Source organism: Pseudophryne corroboree, chromosome 2 (genome assembly GCF_028390025.1).
Source record: "Pseudophryne corroboree isolate aPseCor3 chromosome 2, aPseCor3.hap2, whole genome shotgun sequence".
NCBI classification, from domain to species: Eukaryota; Metazoa; Chordata; class Amphibia; order Anura; family Myobatrachidae; genus Pseudophryne; species Pseudophryne corroboree.
Window position 1 is genome coordinate 442,188,735 of NC_086445.1, and position 20,152 is coordinate 442,208,886.

Here is a 20,152-nt window from a genome sequence, read left to right on the forward strand (position 1 = left end):
AGTTCTGCCAGAAACCCCAAATCTTATCATATTTTCCAGGACAGTTACGTTTGGTAAACATAAAACGCTCATGTGCCAAAGTAGTATTAACTAGTGCCACCCAAGCCGCGTGAGAGGGTGGGTCACCACCCATCCACGTACGAGCTATACACACCCGGGCCAGAGTGAGAAGGCTGTTAACATATCCTAAAAGAAGCACGCAAAGAGCTCTCTAAATCCAGACCAAAAACACATATGCGCGGGTGCAGGAGAGGTACTTGTATCCCTGTACTACAAATACTGCTCACGACCGCTCTCCAGAATGATGCCACTCGAGGACAAAGCCACAGCAGGTGTCAAAAACCAGCAGCAAGAGTGGAGCATTTAGGACAGACGTCCGTCGCTGATCCTCCAATTCTAAAAAGCCTACTCGGGGTCCAGTAGACCCTGTGCAAAATATACAGTTGGATCTGCTGGAATCTGGCATAGGCCGTGGCAGACCTCGGTGAGCCAAGAATGTATTCCCAATCCTCATCCTCCAACACACCCAAATCAACTACCCATTTAGTACGTAGCACATCCAAACCATTTAAACTAGAGAGGGAAAGAAGGGAGGAGTACAGCACCGAAATAGTCTTACGAGTGGGCATATTTCGAATCAAGGTATGGACCGGGAATTCAGTGAATGATGGAGTCGTACCCCCCCACTGCGCATTCAAGGCATGACGGAGCTGAAGGTATCTAAATAAATAATGCCTAGGGATATCATATGTGGAGGCCAGGTATTCAAAGGAATTGAGTACACCATCCTGATAGAGATGGCCCATAGCAGAAACCCCATAGGAGATCCAGCCTGCACTACCTTCCAGGAGACAAAGTTCAGTAAACTGCTTATTATTCCATAAAGGGGAGCATGGATCAATATTTTGGACCGTCATCATTTTAGCGACCGCAGACCACACTTTTGAAGCCTGGTGTAACAGAGGGGAAAGACTAGTAGTCGGAACACGTGCCAAAAGAAATTGCAATGGGGTAAATCGTAGACCCGCCCTATCAAGGAGAGCCACCGGTAAATTCCCGTAGTCCCCTGGCGCAACCCACTCTCCCAACTGAGCCAACTGCGTGGCCAGATTATATAAATACATGTCCGGTAGGGCCAACCCCCCAGCGTTCCAAGACCTGTACAATGTGTTAACTGCTATACGTGCCCTCTTAGAGCCCCACACAAAAGAGGTAAAGCAGCGGGAGATCAGTTTAAATTGTGAGAGTGGAATATAAACTGGGGCATTCTGAAGTATATATAAAAGTTTTGGTTGAGCAATCATCTTGAGGAGATTTACACGACCCGTGATTGATAAGGGAAGCTTCTGGCATATACCAATCTTGGCACGTAGATTAAGAATCAAGGGGGACAGATTTAAATTGACAAAGTCAACAGGGGAATGAGACACTTGAATACTCAGATATTTAAACTGTGTACACCACCGCAGAGGGAGATGATAGTCCGGGGGTGGTACAGTAGAAGAAAGCAAAGGGAACACCACAGACTTATCCCAGTTAATGTGCACACCAGAGTAGAAGCCAAAGTCTTCCACCAGGGCAAGAAGGGCAGGCAGGGAGCCCGATGTATCTGATAAATATAAAATCATATCGTCCGCATAAAGGCCGATTTTTTCCTCCTGCCCGGCCACCTGAAATCCTTTTATAGCAGAGCAGGGGTTGCTCGAACAGCACACGCCAGGGGCTCTATGGCAAGCGCAAATAACAGAGGGGACAACGGACACCCCTGCCTGGTTCCTCTCTCCAGCAAGACAGAGTCCGTGATGAACCCATTAACCTTAATCCTAGCTGCAGTACAGGAATACAACAATTTAATCCATGCTAGAAACGTGGGGCCAATCCCGAACCGCGCCAAAACCTCCCAAAGGTACAGCCACTCTACAGAGTCAAAAGCACGTGCCGCATCCAGGGACACCACAATCGCACCATCCATCCTCCCATCAGCCAACTGCAGATAAGTGAATAAACGCCGCAAATTAAGAGCAGTACACCTACCTGGCATGAAGCCAGTTTGATCTGCATGTACCAGCTCAAGCACCACATCATTAAGGCGAAGAGCCAGTAGTGTTGCCAGGATTTTTATATCAGTTGACAGCAGGGAGATAGGACGGTACGAGTTCGGTGAAAGAGGATCCCTACCTGGCTTCGGAACCAGCACCACCAAAGCCTCCGCCATAGATGGGGGAAGAGATCCCAATTCCAACAAAGAATTAAAAATCAGCAATAGTTTGGGGGCATAGAAATCCACGCCCGGGGCCTTATTGTTAGGGAAAGACCGAATAGCAATCTGCATCTCGTCTAACGTAAAAGGAGCCTCCAAAGCCTGTATAGAATCGGAGCACAGCACCGGTAGTATAATAGAATCTAAATACTCAGAAAGCATAGGACAGGAGTACTGCACTCTAGACCTGTATACCTCCACAAAATGATCATAGAAGCCACAGGCTATGTGGGGAGTACCCACACAAATAGATCCGTCAGGCCTCCTTAAACTGTGCACAGTGGTGGGGGACGACTCCCCTCCAGCTAAATAAGCTAAAAAATTCCCAGAGCGGTCACCCTGTACGTAGAAATCATGAGCCCGGAACAGCAGGTGTCGTTTGGACTTATCAATCAGCAAATCCGTCCACTGCTTATGGACTACTTGCCACTCTACCCTATCTGCCTGCAAACCGGAACGCAAATATAATTGTTTGAGCTCCACACTACGTCTCTCCAACTCCATCTCAGATTTCCTGTTAAAAATTTTCAATTGGGCAACTCTAGAAATCAGGGACCCTTGCAAGAAAGCCTTAAAGGAATCCCAAATCAGCAAGGCCCCAGTCTCAATCGGATTGTGAACAAAAAACTCCTCCCACAGCACCAGAAGGTCCGAGGCTGCACCCATCTGCGACAACCAAAAAGGGTTAAGCCTCCAGAAGGTCGCGCCCGTATGGCCGCCCATATTGATAGTTAGAAGAATTGGGGAGTGATCAGAGATCCCTCTAGCCAAATATTCAATGGACGCCAGAGGGGAGCAGCCGACGGGAAAGAAAGGCCATATCTATCCTAGAAAAAACCCCATAAGAGCTAGAAAAGCAGGAGTAATTACGCGCAGTAGGAAAATGCAGGCGCCAAACATCAACCAGGCCTAATTCAGATATCAGACGTGCAAAAGGGGTATCCCGAGTCCGCACACGCTGTGGGTCGGGTCTCCAGCGATCCATCGACTCAGACATAACCGCATTAAAATCGCCAATACAAATAATAGGCACAGAGGGAAAAATCTAAATAAACGCACATGCCTTAATAAGAAGAGCAGGAGTATAGGGAGGGGGGATATACACTGCCAACAACAGAAACGGGATATTATGAATGGAGCCTGCTAGAAAAACATAACAGCCCGATGGATCAATCTGGACCCTTTGGCAAATAAAACCCACGTTCTTATGTATTAACACAGATACACCCCTAGAGTTCGGATGAAAGGTAGAATGAAAGGTCCATCCCACCCAGGGCTTTTTGAGGGAGAGTACACGGCTACCGAATAAATGGGTTTCTATGAGACAAACTATACCCGGATTATAAGCCTTAATCTGTTTCATAACCAAGGATCACTTGACCCTATCACCAAGACCCCTTACATTCCATGAAATAATATTCACCATAACAGTGCATTGATAGTTAAAGTACACCCAACCTACAGTGCCACTGCCAGCTACCAGACCTCCTCCATACACTAAAATTGTACTCACATATACAGACATAAAGTAGAAATGCATAATCAAACAAAAATACCCAAAACAGCATAGGTAAAAAAAAAAACAATAAATCCCAACCGCCCCCTCCCCGCATACCCACCCCAACACAGGTACACCTAGACCCAAACATTATAAAGAAAACCTCCCAGAAAAAGGGAGTCGAACTATAACAAAGTTAAACTAATAGAACTAGGGGCAACCAGTCCCATAGCCTACAGGACATGGAACCCCCCAACCGTGAGAGCAAATATGTTGGCGGACAGAACACATAGTTGTAATGCACACCCCGGCAACAGAAAAACAGTCAAATAAGAGAAAAGCAACAGAGCAGTGAGAACAGATAGTTATGCAGGAGTACAGTGTCACGGAGGGCCAGCACGCAGCGGTAGTTGCAGATCAATCCAGACCGAGGCAGCCCGAGGGGTATCAAAGGTGTGCGGTTACCAGCGACCACCCTGAGACGAGCAGGGAATAGCATTGAGTATTGGAGTTGGAGATCACGGAGCCTCTGCTTAACCTGGAAAAACTGAGAACGGGATTTTTGGACTTCTGCCGAAAAATCCTGGAACACTGCCACCCTAACACCTCCATGCTCCAATGGCCCCTGCGCCCGAGCAAGGCGCAGTATAGCATCTATGTCCTTATAGTGGAGAAATTTATCAATAAAAGTTCTTGGTTGTGCACCAGGAGGAAGAGGACGGGTAGGAACCCGATGGGCCCGCTCCACTGCAAACTGCGGGGTGAAGGAATCTTTGCCGAAGGCCGACAAGAGCCAGGTCTCAAGGAAAAGTTCAGGATTTGAGCCCTCGGCCTTTTCAGGGAGCCCCACAAAACGAACATTGTTTCTTCGTAGACGCCCCTTCATATCAGTCAACTTAAGCAGACATGCTGACATTCGAGACTCCAGAGAAGATAAACGGGTAGGGACCGGCTTGTAAGAGTCTTCCAACGTGGAAATGCGGTTCTCCGTCTCCCCGACTCTTTCCCGGAGCTTCTGCATATCCTGCCGTATAAAAGAAATGTCTAAGTGCACTTCAGCAACTTTGTCCGTAAGCCGTTTCTCCGAGTCAGTAATAGCTTGCAGGAGCTGCGTCATCGTAACCTCAGGAGAGCCGGCCATACTAGGCAAGGGAAGAGCAGAGAATGTATGTGGGGGGGATGAAGATGCAGAAAAAGCAGAGTCAGGATTTCTACGGGCAAATTTCGCCAGGCGTGCTGCGGCAGAATTGCCACGTCTACGGACCATGGGGCACCCGTCACACAAAAGTGGAAAAAAATAAATAAATAATAGGATTTTGGTACTTACCAGATAAATCCTTTTCTTTGAATCCATAGGGGGCACTGGAGTACTCTTGGGATATGGACGGTTCCACTGGAACTAGGCACTGAACAGTTAAACTTTGACTATATCTCCCCTCCATATCCCAGAGTACCTCAGTGTTTTTTTACTGAGCCGAACTGGAGCTATAGAGGTTGACAATGGAGACATACATTTAACAAAAAAAATGGACAACAATAAAGTTGACACAAACAAAAAATGACAACTAACAGTTGACACCAACCCGACAGAATTTCTAATTGAAACAGTCGGTAAGAGTGTGTTACCATAATATTCCCTGCACTTACCACAACCAGGTAACAACTGCTCTGGGTGGGCGTCCAGTGCCCCCTATGGATTCAAAGAAAAGGATTTATCTGGTAAGTACCAAAATCCTAATTTCTTTTTCATCCACTAGGGGTCACTGGAGTACTCTTGGGACGTACCAAAGTTTCCCCCGTGGGCGGGAGAGCTATTTGGCACCTGTAACACTAAACGGCCAAAGCTAGATGCTGATGCCGCAAAAGTATCAAACTTATAAAAGCGCACAAACGTGTGCACTGACGACCATGTAGCCGCCCGGCAAAGCTGTGTCGTAGAAACTCCCTGACCAGCTGCCCATGAAGTTCCCACAGAACGTGTGGAATGAGCTGTTACCGAAGTAGGCGGCTGTAACCTAGCCTGAAGATAAGCCTGACGTATGGTCAGTTTTATCCATCTGGATAAGGTCTGCTTAGAGGCTGGCCAACCCCTCTTGGCAGCATCATAGAGAACAAACAACGTATCCGTCTTACGAACCGTGGACGTTCGAGACACAAACGCGTAAAGCGCGTACCACATCCAGAGTTTCAGAATGTCCTGATAACACAGGAACTACTATTGGTTGCTTGATGTAAAAAGATGACACTACCTTTGGTAAGAAAGCGGAATTCGTCCGAAGTTCCGCTCTGTCATCATGAAACACCAAATATGGCGGCTTGCATGACAAGGCACCCAAATCTGAAACCCGCCTTGCCGAAGCCAAGGCTAGAAGAAAAATAGTTTTCCAAGTGAGAAATGTAATATCCACTTGTTGTAAGGGTTCGAAATGAAAAGACTGTAAGAAATATAAAACCAGATTCAAGTCCCATGGCGCTGTAGGTGGAATGAATGGAGGCTGTACTCTGAGGACACCCTGCATAAAGGTGTGTACTGATGGCAAAAGAGCCAATCGTCTTTGAAAGTAAATTGACAAAGCAGATATCTGCACTTTTAGTGTGGATAGACGTAGACCTCCATCTAACCCCATCTGTAGAAATAACAAAAGACGGGATAACTTGAAAGAAGATGTCGGAAATTTGCGAGCTTCACACCAACCTATATAGGCACGCCAAATTCTGTAATAATGAGCTGCCGTAACCGGCTTTCTAGCTCGTAACATGGTTGGAATGACTGATTCTGGAATGCCCTCTCTTCTTAAGAGGGCGGTCTCAACAGCCACCCCGTCAAACGCAGCCGCGCTAAATCGGGGTAAAGAAACGGACCCTGTTGTAACAGGTCCGGACGTAGTGGGAGCGGCCAAGGATCGTCTGCGAGTAATCCGCGAAGATCCGAGAACCAAGCTCTCCGTGGCCAATGAGGCGCCACTAGTATGACTGTGACTAACTCTCTTTTGATCCGTTTTAGCAATAGCGGGAGCAGCGGAAACGGTGGAAACCGATACACTAGACTGTATGGCCACCGGACTGTGAGAGCATCCACCGCCACTGCCTCTGGATCTCTCGTTCTGATTACATACTGGGGCATTTGATGATTGTGGCGAGATGCCATCAAGTCCACCTGTGGGTAACCCCACCTCTGGACCAGCATGAGAAATACTTCTGTATTTAATGCCCATTCGCCTGGATGAAAATCCCAAGAGTACTCCAGTGACCCCTAGTGGATGAAAAAGAAAAAGAAAATTAAATACAAATAAGACGCTAAATCAGAGAGTAGCCCTGTGGAGGCCCAGCGGTGGTGCAGCAGCTGCAGTCTGGGCTACAGGCAGCTTCACAGCATCAATAAAATAAGAATTTACTTACCGATAATTCTATTTCTCATAGTCCGTAGTGGATGCTGGGACTCCGTCAGGACCATGGGGAATAGCGGGCTCCGCAGGAGACAGGGCACATCTAAATAAAGCTTTTAGGATCACATGGTGCGTACTGGCTCCTCCCCCTATGACCCTCCTCCAAGCCTCAGTTAGGTACTGTGCCCGGACGAGCGTACACAATAAGGAAGGATCTTGAATCCCGGGTAAGACTCATACCAGCCACACCAATCACACCGTACAACTTGTGATCTGAACCCAGTTAACAGTATGATAACAAAAAACGAAGTAGCCTCTGAAAAGATGGCTCACAACAATAGTAATAACCCGATCTTTGTAACAATAACTATGTACAAGTATTGCAGACAATCCGCACTTGGGATGGGCGCCCAGCATCCACTACGGACTATGAGAAAATAAGAATTTACTTACCGATAATTCTATTTCTCATAGTCCGTAGTGGATGCTGGGACTCCGTCAGGACCATGGGGAATAGCGGGCTCCGCAGGAGACAGGGCACATCTAAATAAAGCTTTTAGGATCACATGGTGCGTACTGGCTCCTCCCCCTATGACCCTCCTCCAAGCCTCAGTTAGGTACTGTGCCCGGACGAGCGTACACAATAAGGAAGGATCTTGAATCCCGGGTAAGACTCATACCAGCCACACCAATCACACCGTACAACTTGTGATCTGAACCCAGTTAACAGTATGATAACAAAAAACGAAGTAGCCTCTGAAAAGATGGCTCACAACAATAGTAATAACCCGATCTTTGTAACAATAACTATGTACAAGTATTGCAGACAATCCGCACTTGGGATGGGCGCCCAAGCATCCACTACGGACTATGAGAAATAGAATTATCGGTAAGTAAATTCTTATTTTCTCTAACGTCCTAGTGGATGCTGGGACTCCGTCAGGACCATGGGGATTATACCAAAGCTCCCAAACGGGCGGGAGAGTGCGGATGACTCTGCAGCACCGAATGAGAGAACTCCAGGTCCTCCTTAGCCAGAGTATCAAATTTGTAAAATTTTACAAACGTGTTCTCCCCTGACCACGTAGCTGCTCGGCAAAGTTGTAATGCCGAGACCCCTCGGGCAGCCGCCCAAGATGAGCCCACTTTCCTTGTGGAGTGGGCCTTTACAGATTTAGGCTGTGGCAGGCCTGCCACAGAATGTGCAAGTTGGATTGTGCTACAGATCCAACGTGCAATCGTCTGTTTAGACGCAGGAGCACCCATCTTGTTGGGTGCATACAATATAAACAACGAGTCAGATTTTCTGACTCCAGCTGTCCTTGAAATATATATTTTTAATGCTCTGACAACGTCCAGTAACTTGGAGTCCTCCAAGTCGCTAGTAGCCGCAGGCACCACAATAGGCTGGTTCAAGTGAAAAGCCGAAACCACCTTAGGGAGAAAATGAGGACGTGTCCGCAGTTCTGCCCCGTCCGAATGGAAAATCAGATATGGGCTTTTGTATGATAAAGCCGCCAACTCTGAAACTCTCCTGGCTGAAGCCAGGGCCAATAGCATGGTTACCTTACATGTAAGGTATTTTAAATCTACCGATTTTAGAGGCTCAAACCAATGAGATTTGAGAAAATTCAAAACTACGTTCAAATCCCACGGTGCCACTGGAGGCACTATTGGGGGTTGTATATGTAGTACACCTTTGACAAAAGTTTGTACTTCAGGCACTGATGCCAATTCCTTCTGGAAGAAGATTGATAAGGCCGAAATTTGAACTTTAATGGACCCCAATTTTAGGCCCATAGACAATCCTGCTTGCAGGAAATGTAAGAATCGACCCAATTGAAATTCTTCCGTTGGAGCCTTCTTGGCCTCACACCACGCAACATATTTTCGCCAAATGCGGTGATAATGTTGTACAGTCACTTCCTTTCTAGCCTTAATCAAGGTAGGAATAACTTCCTCTGGAATGCCGTTTTCTTTTAGAATCCGGCGTTCAACCGCCATGCCGTCAAACGCAGACGCGGTAAGTCTTGGAACATACAAGGTCCCTGCTGAAGCAGATCCCTTCTTAGAGGTAGAGGCCATGGATCCTCCGTGAGCATCTCTTGAAGTTCCGGATACCAAGTTCTTCTTGGCCAGTCCGGAGCCACCAGTATTGTTCTTACTCCTCTTTTCCGTATAATTCTCAGTACCTTTGGTATGAGAGGCAGAGGAGGGAACACATACACTGACTGGTACACCCACGGTGTTACTAGAGCGTCCACAGCTATTGCCTGAGGGTCTCTTGACCTGGCGCAATATCTGTCCAATTTTTTGTTGAGGCGAGACGCCATCATGTCCACCTTTGGTCTTTCCCAACGGTTCACAATCATGTGGAAGACTTCTGGATGAAGTCCCCACTCTCCCGGGTGAAGGTCGTGTCTGCTGAGGAAGTCTGCTTCCCAGTTGTCCACTCCCGGGATGAACACTGCTGACAGTGCTATGACATGAATCTCCGCCCAGCGCAGAATCCTTGCAGCTTCTGTCATTGCTCTTCTGCTTCTCGTGCCGCCTTGTCGGTTTACGTGGGCGACTGCCGTGATGTTGTCCGACTGGATCAACACCGGCTGACCCTGAAGCAGCGATTTTGCCAGGCTTAGAGCATTGTAGATCGCTCTTAGCTCCAGTATATTTATGTGAAGGGACGTCTCCAGGTTTGACCACACGCCCTGGAAGTTTCTTCCCTGTGTGACTGCTCCCCAGCCTCGTAGGCTGGCATCCGTAGTCACCAGGACCCAGTCCTGTATGCCGAATCTGCGGCCCTCTAACAGATGGGCACTCTGCAACCACCACAGGAGAGACAACCTTGTTCTTGGTGACAGTGTTATCCGCTGATGCATGTGCAGATGCGATCCGGACCATTTGTCCAGCAGATCCCACTGAAATGTCCGTGCATGGAATCTGCCGAATGGAATCGCTTCGTAAGAAGCCACCATCTTTCCCAGGACTCTTGTGCATTGATGTACTGACACAGTTCCTGGTTTTAGGAGGTTCCTGACAAGTTCGGATAACTCCCTTGCTTTCTCCTCCGGGAGAAACACCTTTTTCTGAACCGTGTCCAGAATCATTCCCAGAAACAGCAGACGAGTTGTCGGGGTCAATTGAGATTTTGGAAGATTCAGAATCCACCCGTGTTGCTGAAGCACTACCTGGGATAGTGCTACACCGACTTCCAGCTGTTCTCTGGACTTTGCCCTTATCAGGAGATCGTCCAAGTAAGGGATAATTAATACGCCTTTTCTTCGTAGAAGAACCATCATTTCGGTCATTACCTTGGTAAAGACCCGAGGGGCCGTGGACAAACCAAACGGCAGCGTTTGAAACTGATAATGACAGTCTTGTATCACGAACCTGAGATACCCTTGGTGTGAGGGGTAAATTGGGACATGCAGATAAGCATCTTTTATGTCCAGGGACACCATGAAGTCCCCTTCTTCCAGATTCGCTATCACTGCTCTGAGTGACTCCATCTTGAACTTGAATTTCTGTATGTACAGGTTCAAGGATTTCAGGTTTAGAATAGGTCTTACCGAACCGTCCGGCTTCGGTACCACAAATAGTGTGGAATAATACCCCTTTCCCTGTTGTAGGAGGGGTACCTTGACTATCACCTGCTGAGAATACAGCTTGTGAATGGCTTCCAAAACCGACGTCCTCTCTGAGGGAGACGTTGGTAAAGCAGACTTTAGGAACCGGCGAGGGGGAGACCTTTCGAACTCCAACATGTAACCCTGAGATATTATCTGCAGGATCCACGGGTCCACTTGTGAGCGAGCCCACTGATTGCTGAAAATCTTGAGTCGACCCCCCACCGCTCCTGAGTCCGCTTGTAAAGCCCCAGCGTCATGCTGATGGCTTTGTAGAACCCGGGGCGGGCTTCTGGTCCTGGGCAGGGGCTGCTTGCTGCCCTCTCTTACCCTTTCCTCTGCCTCGCGGCAGATAAGACTGTCCTTTTGGTCGCTTGTTTTTATAGGAGCGAAAGGACTGCGGCTGAAAAGACGGTGTCTTTTTCTGTTGGGAGGGGGTCTGAGGTAAAAAAGTGGATTTGCCGGCAGTTGCCGTGGCCACCAGGTCCGAAAGACCGACCCCAAATAATTCCTCTCCTTTATATGGCAATACTTCCATATGCCTTTTGGAATCCGCATCACCTGACCACTGTCGCGTCCATAAACTTCTTCTGGCAGATATGGACATCGCGCTTACTCTTGATGCTAGAGTACAAATATCCCTCTGAGCATCTCGCATATAAAGAAAAGCATCCTTTAATTGCTCTAGAGTCAATAAAATACTGTCCCTATCCAGGGTATCAATATTTTCAGTCAGAGAATCCAACCACACTACCCCAGCACTGCACATCCAGGCTGAGGCTACTGCCGGTCGCAGTATAACACCAGTATGTGTGTATATACTCTTCAGTGTAGTTTCCAGCCTCCTATCTGCTGGATCCTTGAGGGCGGCCGTATCAGGAGACGGCAACGCCACTTGCTTTGATAAACGTGTGAGCGCCTTATCCACCCTAGGGGGTGTTTCCCAGCGCGCCCTAACCTCTGGTGGGAAAGGGTATAATGCCAATAACTTCTTGGAAATTAGCAGTTTTCTATCTGGGTTAACCCACGCTTCGTCACACACGTCATTCAATTCCTCTGATTCTGGAAAAGCTACAGGTAGTTTTTTCACCCCCCACATAATACCCCTCTTTGAGGTACCAGCAGTATCAGAGATCTGCAAAGCCTCCTTCATTGCCGTGATCATATAACGTGTGGCCCTATTGGAAAATACGTTTGTTTCTTCACCGTCGACACTAGATTCATCTGTGTCGGTACCCGTGTCGACTGACTGAGGTAAGGGACGTTTTACAGCCCCTGACGGTGTCTGAGACGCCTGAGCCGGTACTAACTGGTTTTCCGGCCGTCTCATTTCGTCAACTGACTTTTGTAATGTGCTAACATTATCACGTAATTCCATAACTAAAGCCATCCATTCCGGTGTCGACTCCCTAGGGGGTGACATCACCATTACCGGCAATTGCTCTGCCTCCACACCAACATCGTCCTCATACATGTCGACACACACGTACCGACACACAGCAGCCACACAGGGAATGCTCTAATCGAAGACAGGACCCTCTTAGCCCTTTGGGGAGACAGAGGGAGAGTTTGCCAGCACACACCAAAAGCGCTATAAATGTATATAAACAACCCTAGAAGGTGTTGTTTTTGATATAAGCGCTTTTAATATATCAATATCGCCAAATTATGCCCCCCTTCTCTTTGTTACCCTGTTTCTGTAGTGCAGTGCAGGGGAGAGTCCTGGGAGCCTTCCTCACCAGCGGAGCTGAGCAGGAAAATGGCGCTGAGTGCTGAGGAGAATAAGCTCCGCCCCTTTTTCAGCGGGCTTTTCTCCCGGGTTTTAAGAAAACTGGCCTGGGTTAAATACATACATATAGCCTTAATGGCTATATGTGATGTATTTATTTTGCCACTAAAGGTATTTAATATTGCTGCCCAGGGCGCCCCCAGCAGCGCCCTGCACCCTCCGTGACTGAATCAGTGAGACGTGTAGCAACAATGGCGCACAGCTGCAGTGCTGTGCGCTACCTTCATGAAGACTGAGGAGTCTTCTGCCGCCTGCTTTCCGGACCTCCGTCTTCAGCGTCTGTAAGGGGGATCGGCGGCGCGGCTCCGGGACGAACCCCAGGAGGACCTGTGTTCCGACTCCCTCTGGAGCTAAGTGTCCAGTAGCCTAAGACTCCAATCCATCCTGCACGCAGGTGAGTTGGAAATCTCTCCCCTAAGTCCCTCGATGCAGTGATCCTGTTGCCAGCAGGATTCACTGAGATTTAAACCTAAAAAAACTTTTTCTAAGCAGCTCTTTAGGAGAGCCACCTAGATTGCACCCTTCTCGGACGGGCACAAAAACCTAACTGAGGCTTGGAGGAGGGTCATAGGGGGAGGAGCCAGTACGCACCATGTGATCCTAAAAGCTTTATTTAGATGTGCCCTGTCTCCTGCGGAGCCCGCTATTCCCCATGGTCCTGACGGAGTCCCAGCATCCACTAGGACGTTAGAGAAAATGTGGTATTATTACTTTTAGAGTATCAACAGTCCCCAAACGTGCACATGAAAGGACAGTACCACCAACAGTGTAAAAGGTTTAATTCCAGAGGGAAGCAATTCCAGGACAGGCTATGTCATACACAGTAGCAGGAGCATGGGGAGAATAGAGATCTGCCTCCAGTATACACCCTCACAGAGAACAGGGAGAGGAGGGGGGCAGTCACCCAGAGATCCCCCACATGCACAGAGGCACAGCAGACACCTTAATTAATATCAAGCTGCAACCAGCCAGGGGAGGCACAGGCAGGCAGAGGGTAACACACTGTAGGCATGCACTACGGAAGGAAGCCCCGATTTTCCAAAATGGCAGCCATCCGACTCCAGGGTCAAGCGGGAGCCAGTAATCAGCCCCACAGCCAGCAAGCAGGGGAGAGGTGTACAGGGACTTCAGCCAGGCCGGCCGCAGCAGCGCTGAGGTGGACCAGGAAGCTGGGAGTGCATGCAGCTCAGAGCACCGCAGCCGTCCTTATCCAAAATGGCGGCCGGGACCTCCGGTCAGCGGGATCGTGCAGGAATACAGAGCAATGCCTGGTCCGGTGGAGCAGCCATCGGGCCGCCAGGAGTGTGCCCCAGCAGTGAGGGGCCACCAGGGAGTGCAGGAGGAGATGCAGATGCACTCGGACGGTTTCAAGATGGCGGCCGGCTCACACAGGTTTCCGCACAGCAGGGGGAGAACAGGGTATCAGGGAGCACGCCGGACCCATACACTGCACACCAGTGGTGCCCTCAGCAGTTCAGGTACAGAATAAAGCGTTCTGTACCCACTTCTCCGTCCAGCAGGATAGTGAACAGGATGAGTGGGTTGGGGAGCCTGTAGACCCAGGTCCTACTCCATTCCTTGCTACCACCCTTAGATGTTTTATTATGTCCCCATTGTTATACTGTCCTCTATATTTCTGTCTTCTCTCCCCTTCATATTTTACTCCTCCTGTTCTGGGTGTTAAATAAATGCTGTTTTTTTGGCTGAGGATATAGAGGAGGAGGAGCTCTGACTCTTTCTTGAAGGGCCAAGTTTACCCAATGGAAAAGCATTTAATGAAAATACAAAACCGTTTTTGTATTTCATGTAAAGTTGGGTTTAGTACCATTTTCATGTGCTATACTATATTTGTGTTATATAAATGCATAGTTTGGATTTTGAAAAGTTCACTTGACTGCAGTTTGCAGGTATACTGTAAGACTGAGAGAAAAGTACCTTACGTAGCTAGCTCTAATTTGCCTCTCTGTCTGTTATTACCCATTGTTTTATTACGGTTTCTTCCCAATTGTAAAGCGCAACGGAATAGGTTTGCAATATATAAGTAATTGTTAATAATCAATAAAAAAAACTGCATTTAGAATACTTTCAGCAATTAAAGCAGGGCTTCTCAAAGCCAGTCCTTGGGAAACAATAAAGGGAGGGAAATGGGTTGGGAATTTTTAGCAACTTTAAAATTCACCAGAAATTGCATTAAGACTACCAACATGCCACTCAAAAGAGAAGGCACTCGATATAACATGTGTCGGGATCCCGGCGCTCAGCATACCGGTGCCGGGATCCCGACAGCTGGTGTACAGACAACTACTCTCCCTCTTTGATTGTCCACGACACCGCTGGAGGGAGAAAAAAGAAATAAATAGCGTGGCGCACGTACCGCTCCACCGTGTCGGCAGCGTGGTGTGCGCAGAAAGCCCGCGAGGGGCTCTTTTGCAGTCAGCCTGCTGACAACTTGTATGTTTGCCATTACAAAAATTGGTATGGTGACTTGTATCTAGTGGAGAATAATTCTGGCATATTTCTAGACATTTTGCCTCTAGACTTATTATGGGGAGAATAGGGCTGATTTAGCAACACAATTTATCATACACGACGAGTCTTTAACCCTTTATGATAAATGGTGCTATAGCCAATCAGCTCCTAACTGCCATGTGACTGTCAAAATTACAGATGGGAGCCGATTGGCTGGAGCACTACTTATCATAAACCAGGTTTTAAAACTTGTTTCGTATGATAAAACTAGTTGATAAATCATCCCCTACGCCGTATTAATAATTACGGCACTACCACGATTATAAACAATCGGTATAGAGACTGTTATATGAAAATATCCCCACTATATACTAAAATTAACCCATATGGATGGGGGTAGCTTATCAGTGTTTGTTACACAGGGGCAAGACCATAGTTCCACTTGATAATAATGGGGACTATGATATACACAGATAGTTAGCCTTTTGAATGAGATTACTGTGATAGCCTCTGCATTAGGCTATTAGTACACAGCGGTGACAGAAAAAAATATGCAGAAACTGTAGTTTTATGAAAAGCCACTTTAATAAATAGGTTCCTATAGTACATTAAATTACCTGAAAGTAGACCGTTAAAAAAAAAAAAAAAAAACACGGGTTATTACATTCCCTCCTATGATAGCACATTATAATAACTAGAACCCCCCTGCTTGGAAGATTCGGAAAATATACAAAATTGGTATGTCCCTAGGTTTTAGAATCTGTCAATTAAACAGCCAGCATGATTTGCTGTATATTTTGGATGTAAGCACATGGACAGTTTTAATACATTTATGCTGCATCACATCTTCGGGTATGCGGTTAACATCCCGGCTGTCAGAATGAAGACATCGGAATCCCTACATCCGGCGAAATGCCGGCAGTCGGAATAAAGACACAAGCTCGGAATTCACCCTTGGATCTACGCCACCACCCGAGGGGGAATATAATAGTGTGGTGACTCAAATTGGCCACCGCACCCGATGCGTGGCGAGCGCAGCGGACCAGCGGGGCGTCTGTCTCCTGACCACTGGGATCCTATACCGATACCGTTAGGGAAGTGGTCCCCAAACCGTGTGCCTAGGCAACCTGGGGTGCTGAGAGGCTCTTGCAGGGGTGCCTCAGGTTAGTGGACCAAATCAAATTATTTATGGTCAAAGTGACAGCCAAAACCAGAGCTAGTGGCTGCCAACCATAAAACTTGGCCAATCAGAAGCAAAACTGGACACCACTAAATGACTCTGAGGAAAAGTAGGCACAATTTACTTAAGTTAACAATTTTTTCCAAAAATGTATAAAAAAAAACTTTTATCCTAGGGATGCCATGAAAAAAATGCTGATACTCTAGGGCAGTGTTTCCCAACCACGGTCCTCAAAGCACACTAACAGTCCTGGTATTAGTGATATCCAGGCTTGAACACAGGTGATGTAATTAGTACCTCAGTTATTTTGAATTAACCATCTGTGCTGAAGCCTGGATATCACTAAAACCTGCACTGTTGGTGTGCCTTGAGGACCGCGGTTGGGAATGCCTGCTCTAGGGTGAGTCAAGAAAGTTTGGGAACCACTGCCCTAGGGGGTAAAAATCTAGTTCCTTTACATATGCTTTATACAATACAAGACACAGAAAATAATTATAAAAATGAACATGTATATTTGTTTTCCCTCATGTCTGTCCAATGTTACGTGACTTTTTCAAAGAGTCAAGTGTCCTGAAGGTGCCTTCATCTACCTGAATCTATTTTTAGCTACCAGTATAAAAAAAAAAAAAATAAGCCAGTAAGGCTGGCTTAAGACCGGCCGTGGGTGCCTTAGACTTCACAGCAGTCACAATGGTGTGCATGCCAAAATATGTTCATACTCACTCCGGCAAGACATTTTTCCAGTGTGTCCAATATAATGAGCTGCGACAAATATAAATTTTTTTCAGCGGCTTCTCCAAATATTCTCTGTTTAAAAACAAAAATACATAAAAAACAAACTAACATGTTATTTAATAAAATTAAACTTACTACCTGAAGACTAGTGCATACAGTACTGCACCTTTTTCATACATTGTAATATAGTTTTCATTACTATTGCTTTCTGGACATACTGAGGGTATTCTAAACATTGCACAAACAGAACAATTGGAAGTACAAAAGTTACTTCGCTAGACTACACAAATTCATTTGATATACAACATCTGTTTATCTGTGTGCAAATGAGTCTGAATCTCTATATGAAGTGCTACGGAGTTCCCTTATGCTTCATCTGCGACTTTGTACATGTTAAAAACTAAATTCATGTGACGTTAAAGTCGTAGCCCAGTGTCTGCAGTTCACTGAGCGGTGTTCAGCTGTGTCTGCGATGTGAATAACATGCAAAGCTTCAAGAAAAATAAAGTACGCTACACCTTCCTCAGTGGCCCAATCGTGCCCTATGGCGAATTGAGGCTATATACCAGCGATGGGGAACCTTTGGCACTCCAGCTGTTGTTGAACTACACATCCCAGCATGTCCTGCTACAGTTTTGATATTTGGCCATGCAGTAGCAGGGCATGCTTGGATGTGTAGTTCAATAACAGCTGGAGTGCCAAAGGTTCCCCATCACTGCTATATACATAAATACATACACACAGCAATGTGTGCTAAGCGATCTGTGCTAACCAGTGTTCTTTATGCACATGCTAGGTAGTTTAGCACATACAGATCTTGCCTGCATGTGCTAAAGATTTTAGCGGGCGATGGTGACGCGTGGGACTGCGCATCGCATTCGCTATGGGGCATACACACGGAGCGATCCGTGCTTAATTTCTAAGTGATCTAGACAGAACGCTTAGAAAAATAAGATTTTACTTACCGATAAATCTATTTCTCGGAGTCCGTAGTGGATGCTGGGGTTCCTGAAAGGACCAAGGGGGAATAGCGGCTCCGCAGGAGACAGGGCACAAAAAGTAAAGCTTTTCCAGATCAGGTGGTGTGCACTGGCTCCTCCCCCTATGACCCTCCTCCAGACTCCAGTTAGGTACTGTGCCCGGACGAGCGTACACAATAAGGGAGGATTTTGAATCCCGGGTAAGACTCATACCAGCCACACCAATCACACCGTACAACTTGTGATCTAAACCCAGTTAACAGTATGATAACAGCGGAGCCTCTGAAAGATGGCTTCCTTCAACAATAACCCGAATTAGTTAACAATAACTATGTACAATTATTGCAGATAATCCGCACTTGGGATGGGCGCCCAGCATCCACTACGGACTCCGAGAAATAGATTTATCGGTAAGTAAAATCTTATTTTCTCTATCGTCCTAGTGGATGCTGGGGTTCCTGAAAGGACCATGGGGATTATACCAAAGCTCCCAAACGGGCGGGAGAGTGCGGATGACTCTGCAGCACCGAATGAGAGAACTCCAGGTCCTCCTTAGCCAGAGTATCAAATTTGTAAAATTTTACAAACGTGTTCTCCCCTGACCACGTAGCTGCTCGGCAAAGTTGTAATGCCGAGACCCCTCGGGCAGCCGCCCAAGATGAACCCACCTTCCTTGTGGAGTGGGCCTTTACAGATTTAGGCTGTGGCAGGCCTGCCACAGAATGTGCAAGTTGGATTGTGCTACAGATCCAACGAGCAATCGTCTGCTTAGACGCAGGAGCACCCATCTTGTTGGGTGCATACAATATAAACAACGAGTCAGATTTTCTGACTCCAGCTGTCCTTGCAATATATATTTTTAATGCTCTGACAACGTCCAGTAACTTGGAGTCCTCCAAGTCACTTGTAGCCGCAGGCACTACAATAGGCTGGTTCAGATGAAATGCTGACACCACCTTAGGGAGAAAATGCGGACGAGTCCGCAGTTCTGCCCTGTCCGAATGGAAAATCAGATATGGGCTTTTGTAAGATAAAGCTGCCAGTTCTGACACTCTCCTGGCCGAAGCCAGGGCTAGAAGCATGGTCACTTTCCATGTGAGATATTTCAAATCCACCTTCTTTAGTGGTTCAAACCAATGAGATTTTAGAAAGTCCAAAACCACATTGAGATCCCACGGTGCCACTGGAGGCACCACAGGAGGCTGTATATGTAGCACTCCCTTAACAAAAGGTCTGGACTTCAGGGACTGAAGCCAATTCTTTTTGAAAGAAAATCGACAGGGCCGAAATTTGAACCTTAATAGATCCCAATTTGAGACCCATAGACAATCCTGATTGCAGGAAATGTAGGAATCGACCCAGTTGAAATTCCTCCGTCGGAGCACTCCGATCTTCGCACCACGCAACATATTTTCGCCAAATTCGGTGATAATGTTGCACGGTTACTTCCTTCCTTGCTTTAATCAAAGTAGGAATGACTTCTTCCGGCATGCCTTTTTCCTTTAGGATCCGGCGTTCAACCGCCATGCCGTCAAACGCAGCCGCGGTAAGTCTTGAAACAGACAGGGACCCTGCTGAAGCAAGTCCCTCCTTAGAGGTAGAGGCCACGGATCTTCCGTGATCATCTCTTGAAGTTCCGGGTACCAAGTCCTTCTTGGCCAATCCGGAACCACTAGTATCGTCCTTACGCCTCTTTGCCGTATAATTCTCAATACTTTTGGTATGAGAGGCAGAGGAGGAAACACATACACCGACTGGTACACCCAAGGCGTTACCAGCGCGTCCACAGCTATTGCCTGCGGATCTCTTGACCTGGCGCAATACCTGTCCAGTTTTTTGTTGAGGCGAGACGCCATCATGTCCACCATTGGTCTTTCCCAACGGGTTACCAGCAAGTGGAAGACTTCTGGATGAAGTCCCCACTCTCCCGGGTGAAGATCGTGTCTGCTGAGGAAGTCTGCTTCCCAGTTGTCCACTCCCGGGATGAACACTGCTGACAGTGCTATCACATGATTCTCTGCCCAGCGAAGAATCCTTGCAGCTTCTGCCATTGCACTCCTGCTTCTTGTGCCGCCCTGTCTGTTCACATGGGCGACTGCCGTGATGTTGTCCGACTGGATCAACACCGGTTTTCCCTGAAGCAGAGGTTCTGCCTGGCTTAGAGCATTGTATATTGCTCTTAGTTCCAGAATGTTTATGTGAAGAGACGTTTCCAGGCTCGTCCATACT

The 20,152-nt window shown here is 47.3% G+C and overlaps 1 protein-coding gene across 8 annotated transcripts in view; it reads right to left on the reverse strand.

Annotated features, from left to right (window-relative positions):
- Nucleotides 1-20,152, reverse strand: part of NF1 (neurofibromin 1) — a 738,710-nt gene that overhangs the window by 582,859 nt on the left and 135,699 nt on the right. For all 8 annotated transcript variants that reach the window (XM_063953658.1, XM_063953661.1, XM_063953657.1 and 5 more), the window contains exon 3: nt 16,932-17,015. In XM_063953658.1, the coding sequence (XP_063809728.1) occupies nt 16,932-17,015 (84 nt within the window). The remainder of the gene's footprint in view (nt 1-16,931; nt 17,016-20,152) is intronic.